Source organism: Sycon ciliatum, chromosome 10 (assembly GCF_964019385.1).
Source record: "Sycon ciliatum chromosome 10, ocSycCili1.1, whole genome shotgun sequence".
In the NCBI taxonomy this organism is placed as follows: Eukaryota; Metazoa; Porifera; class Calcarea; order Leucosolenida; family Sycettidae; genus Sycon; species Sycon ciliatum.
In genome coordinates, this window is record NC_088652.1 from 23,184,810 (window position 1) to 23,190,386 (window position 5,577).

Consider the following 5,577-nt stretch of genomic DNA (forward strand, 5'->3'; position numbering starts at 1 on the left):
TTTGAGAAGTGATTATATTCATGGAGCCTGCTATTCTGGTATTTCTAGAGTTGCATTTTCAACTTGTTCTGCTGTGCCTTCCACGGTACTTGCTGTTGCACTTGCCACGTGTGTGCATACAATCGGTGGCTGGGCTTTCACAACGATTTCCGTTACCTTTCTTGTATTTCTTTGCTTGCATGTATCTCTGAAGGACCATAATGCTGATTCGTATTTGTGGGTCCCAGGACATGCGTGAAGACCACTCACTGCTTATGCATGTGAGCAGAGGAACTCCATCATTACACATCAAACACTTCGCTCTTTACGTCTCTTCCGGGTGATGTTGGCATAAGTTGAGTTGTTCTTTGGTGCTGGGCATACTACATCTGATGGTACATCGCACACTACCCAGCACCCTAAGTTGGGTTTCAGGGCTATTCATAATTATTATATTGTGTTGTCCCTATTTGGACCACGAGTCATTATATTGATGCAACAAGAAACGCAGGCATGTCGTGAGTGATGATAGAAGCCATTATTATTACTATTATTGTAAGTCTGTTGGTGTTGCCATGACCAAGCAAGCTTGGCTAGCCAGACAAAAGAAACTAGAAACAAGCGAGGTCAATGAGGTGAACACATGCGCATGCAACTGCAGAATAGGTAAAACAGAAATATAATTGCCGGTATATCCAGACAGTCCAAAAAGCACAAGGGGTTAATAATATAGCAATCATTACAGCTGACAAAGCGGCATGATGTAATTTACTCGAAAGGTACGACGGACTCACAACAGTTGCACAGAGCACAGCAGACGGTGACAACCTTGTCAATGAATGCACATGATGTAGCTTTATCGTCATGCATGAGGAAAGCAATGGGCAAAGTGCCAGAGAGGATCGTGTATTTCTGGCGAAGCATTCCAATCACTCGCTCCACATGGATACGGACGCGTGACACTTGTCGAGCACTGTCCAATTTCAGCCTGGAGAGTTGCTTCTTCCCCTTCGTAAATGGGGGCATCACCAACTCTGCGCAGAACATGCCAACGCTGTCTTCAACAGTGAAACCACGGTCAGCCAGCACCTGGTCACCCGGATTTAGGTGACTAAGCAGACCGCAGTGCTCTGTGATGAACTTGTCTGAGGCTCTCCCGCCCCATGCATGCGAAATAAATGTAATGACACCTTGTGGCGCTACGCCAATCAAAAACTTTGCAGTGTTATGGCTTTTATAGTGAGAGTACGTTTGAGCTCTTGCCATCAGATCAGAAGGTCGTTCACAAAAAACTTCAAAGCAGTCAATAATGACAGCACAGCCCGGGAAATGCTTACGAAATTCAAGTGGCAGAGTTTTGCGTAGTTCGTCTCTTTCCGGCCATTTGACAAGTGGTCCCAGCATCACATGCATCACCCGGATCCAGCGCTGGAAAATCCGGCACACGGTCGACTGGTGAATGCCGAATCTGTACGCCAAGTCTTGGTCCCGACAATTCAGCCGAAGCTTCATGAGAACAATCAAGAACTGCTGGAAGAGAGAGAGCGTGTGGCGGTGGTGCTGTGGAACTCTCTTCCTCACGTGTTCAAATATGCCCATCATGGTCCCAAAAGACTGCAAACCAGTGTAGAAGAGCACCTTCGCGTTGTCTTTCTCAAACGACTCGATTGACAAGGTGTCACCTTGTCCTGGAGCGTGTGGCATCCGTTTGCTTTCCAGGACCAAACAGTTGTTTGTCTCCTCCAGCCGCGTCAAGTGCTCCATATCCATGTCAGTCTGCGATGAGACACTGGAGACTGCTACAGGATCAGACTCTACCTCTGCACCATAGGCACCAGGCAAATCTGCCATTGCCTCTGTGAAGTCATTCCCGGAGGCGTCCACTTTCACTGGTGTCTGCGTCTTGCTCTCCTCGAACGTCAGCTTCCGCTTCGCTCGGCGTTCATATGCCACCAAATCCCTCTCCGCTTTACGCTTTACAGGAGTCCTGACATGTTCAAAAAGTTTCGGAACGTAAGCGGGAGATAGTGGATCGTTGCTCTTCTCTGCGCCTACGAAATGGTCTGAACAGATCCTGCTACTGTCAGTTGGCTTCCAATTCTCTCGTCTCATAGCCGCAACCCATAGTTTGCGCCGCTCGTCCGCTACAGGAAACTTGTAAAACTTCACAGCCGTTCCAGGATCGGCACGATTGCTACATCCGACGGCTGCACAACTCTTCGGCATGTTGAAGGCTAAAAACTTCAGCAAGCGAGACACCAGCGGAAATCAAAATAAAAGTGAGGAACGATATGTCGACAACCAACAACAAATTTTACTTTTCCTCTCAAAGACTAGTAAAAAATAGTTCAAGCAGAAACGACTTCATTTTGCCACCCCTGCCACTCGCAGCCGCCTTGGCGCTCCTCGTGACGTCATTCGCATAACCTCTATAGAGGTTATGCGAATGACGTCACGAGGAGCGCCAAGGCGGCTGCGAGTGGCAGGGGTGGCAAAATGAAGTCGTTTCTGCTTGAACTATTTTTTACTAGTCTTTGAGAGGAAAAGTAAAATTTGTTGTTGGTTGTCGACATATCGTTCCTCACTTTTATTTTGATTTCCGCTGGTGTCTCGCTTGCTGAAGTTTTTAGCCTTCAACATGCCGAAGAGTTGTGCAGCCGTCGGATGTAGCAATCGTGCCGATCCTGGAACGGCTGTGAAGTTTTACAAGTTTCCTGTAGCGGACGAGCGGCGCAAACTATGGGTTGCGGCTATGAGACGAGAGAATTGGAAGCCAACTGACAGTAGCAGGATCTGTTCAGACCATTTCGTAGGCGCAGAGAAGAGCAACGATCCACTATCTCCCGCTTACGTTCCGAAACTTTTTGAACATGTCAGGACTCCTGTAAAGCGTAAAGCGGAGAGGGATTTGGTGGCATATGAACGCCGAGCGAAGCGGAAGCTGACGTTCGAGGAGAGCAAGACGCAGACACCAGTGAAAGTGGACGCCTCCGGGAATGACTTCACAGAGGCAATGGCAGATTTGCCTGGTGCCTATGGTGCAGAGGTAGAGTCTGATCCTGTAGCAGTCTCCAGTGTCTCATCGCAGACTGACATGGATATGGAGCACTTGACGCGGCTGGAGGAGACAAACAACTGTTTGGTCCTGGAAAGCAAACGGATGCCACACGCTCCAGGACAAGGTGACACCTTGTCAATCGAGTCGTTTGAGAAAGACAACGCGAAGGTGCTCTTCTACACTGGTTTGCAGTCTTTTGGGACCATGATGGGCATATTTGAACACGTGAGGAAGAGAGTTCCACAGCACCACCGCCACACGCTCTCTCTCTTCCAGCAGTTCTTGATTGTTCTCATGAAGCTTCGGCTGAATTGTCGGGACCAAGACTTGGCGTACAGATTCGGCATTCACCAGTCGACCGTGTGCCGGATTTTCCAGCGCTGGATCCGGGTGATGCATGTGATGCTGGGACCACTTGTCAAATGGCCGGAAAGGGACGAACTACGCAAAACTCTGCCACTTGAATTTCGTAAGCATTTCCCGGGCTGTGCTGTCATTATTGACTGCTTTGAAGTTTTTTGTGAACGACCTTCTGATCTGATGGCAAGAGCTCAAACGTACTCTCACTATAAAAGCCATAACACTGCAAAGTTTTTGATTGGCGTAGCGCCACAAGGTGTCATTACATTTATTTCGCATGCATGGGGCGGGAGAGCCTCAGACAAGTTCATCACAGAGCACTGCGGTCTGCTTAGTCACCTAAATCCAGGTGACCAGGTGCTGGCTGACCGTGGTTTCACTGTTGAAGACAGCGTTGGCATGTTCTGCGCAGAGTTGGTGATGCCCCCATTTACGAAGGGGAAGAAGCAACTCTCCAGGCTGAAATTGGACAGTGCTCGACAAGTGTCACGCGTCCGTATCCATGTGGAGCGAGTGATTGGAATGCTTCGCCAGAAATACACGATCCTCTCTGGCACTTTGCCCATTGCTTTCCTCATGCATGACGATAAAGCTACATCATGTGCATTCATTGACAAGGTTGTCACCGTCTGCTGTGCTCTGTGCAACTGTTGTGAGTCCGTCGTACCTTTCGAGTAAATTACATCATGCCGCTTTGTCAGCTGTAATGATTGCTATATTATTATTATATTATTATTCAAATTTATTATTAACCCTTTGTGCTTTTTGGACTGTCTGGATATACCGGCAATTATATTTCTGTTTTACCTATTCTGCAGTTGCATGCGCATGTGTTCACCTCATTGACCTCGCTTGTTTCTAGTTTCTTTTGTCTGGCTAGCCAAGCTTGCTTGGTCATGGCAACGCCAACAGACTTATAATAATAGTAATAATACTGGCTTCTATCATCACTCACGACATGCCTCCGTTTCTTGTTGCATCAATATAATGACTCCTGGTCCAAATAGGGACAACACAATATAATAATTATGAATAGCCCTGAAACCCAACTTAGGGTGCTGGGTAGTGCGCGATGTACCATCAGAATAATTTTATGTAGTATGCCCAGCACCAAAGAACAACTCAACTTATGCCAACATCACCCGGAAGAGACGTAAAGAGCGAAGTGTTTGATGTGTAATGATGGAGTTCCTCTGTTCACATGCATAAGCAGTGAGTGGTCTTCACGCATGTCCTGGGACCCACAAATACGAATCAGCATTATGGTCCTTCAGAGATACATGCAAGCAAAGAAATACAAGAAAGGTAACGGAAATCGTTGTGAAAGCCCAGCCACCGATTGTATGCACACACGTGGCAAGTGCAACAGCAAGTACCGTGGAAGGCACAGCAGAACAAGTTGAAAATGCAACTCTAGAAATACCAGAATAGCAGGCTCCATGAATATAATCACTTCTCAAATGCTTGAGACTTGGATTTACAAATGCTACGACAAAAATGACTATGTACATGGAAAGTTGGTTGCACCCCATACTAGAGGTCGAGCTTTTCTGCCGCCTTGACTGGACATTTGACTGACTCACGACTGCCATTCAGAAACTTGACAAACTCACGACTTCCATCCAGACACTTGACTGACTCACAACTGCCATCTAGAGCAGAGAAGAAGTCCCTCGAGCCCTCCTTCCGGCAAACCTGCAAGAAAGCACCACTCCCTGCTCAATACACAGTGTTTCGGGGAATTCACCCCTCATGCAGTTGAGCTTGAGTAGGCTGACGAACGTTGTACTTAGCGACCAACATTCCTATAAACTTGTCGCCGAAGTCGCTACCACTGTAATTGTACATGCATATCATTATTTAGTGGCAGATTTAATCTTGCGACACTCCGGGCAGGTCCAGTTCTTGCGCTTTGGCTTACTCTTCAGCTGCAAACAAGCCATGTGGAACAAACGAATACTGCAATCGTTGTTGGAACATCGCAGTACCTCGCCAGCCTTCACAGACTTGCAGTAGCAAAACTCCGGAGGGCGTTCTTGATACGCAGTAGATGTTGTACTGGCAGCACCAAGTGGTTCCGAGGCTGATGTAGCCGCTGAAGACGCATCGGCAGGAAGAGTGGAGAACGTCTTAGTGAACCATTTCCCAACAAGCTCTGGGAGAACAGCACACTGGAAGAA

The 5,577-nt window shown here is 47.6% G+C and overlaps 2 protein-coding genes across 2 annotated transcripts; one reads left to right on the forward strand and one right to left on the reverse strand.

The window, feature by feature from the left end:
* Positions 1 to 495: 495 nt before the first annotated feature.
* On the reverse strand, positions 496 to 2,382 carry LOC135826439 (uncharacterized). Its single transcript, XM_065339049.1, has one exon. The coding sequence runs from the start codon at positions 2,203 to 2,205 to the stop codon at positions 748 to 750; it is 1,458 nt and encodes a 485-aa protein (XP_065195121.1). The 5' UTR covers positions 2,206 to 2,382; the 3' UTR covers positions 496 to 747.
* A 235-nt stretch (positions 2,383 to 2,617) lies between these two features.
* Positions 2,618 to 4,075, forward strand: LOC135826755 (uncharacterized). Its single transcript, XM_065339357.1, has one exon. It carries the CDS (start codon positions 2,618 to 2,620, stop codon positions 4,073 to 4,075), a length of 1,458 nt encoding a protein of 485 aa, XP_065195429.1.
* Positions 4,076 to 5,577: the final 1,502 nt, after the last annotated feature.

Bases quoted from the DNA above. Each gene is read 5' to 3' on its own strand.
- LOC135826755 (XM_065339357.1), top strand. From the start codon at position 2,618: ATGCCGAAGAGTTGTGCAGCCGTCGGATGTAGCAATCGTGCCGATCCT.
- LOC135826439 (XM_065339049.1), bottom strand. From the start codon at position 2,205: ATGCCGAAGAGTTGTGCAGCCGTCGGATGTAGCAATCGTGCCGATCCT.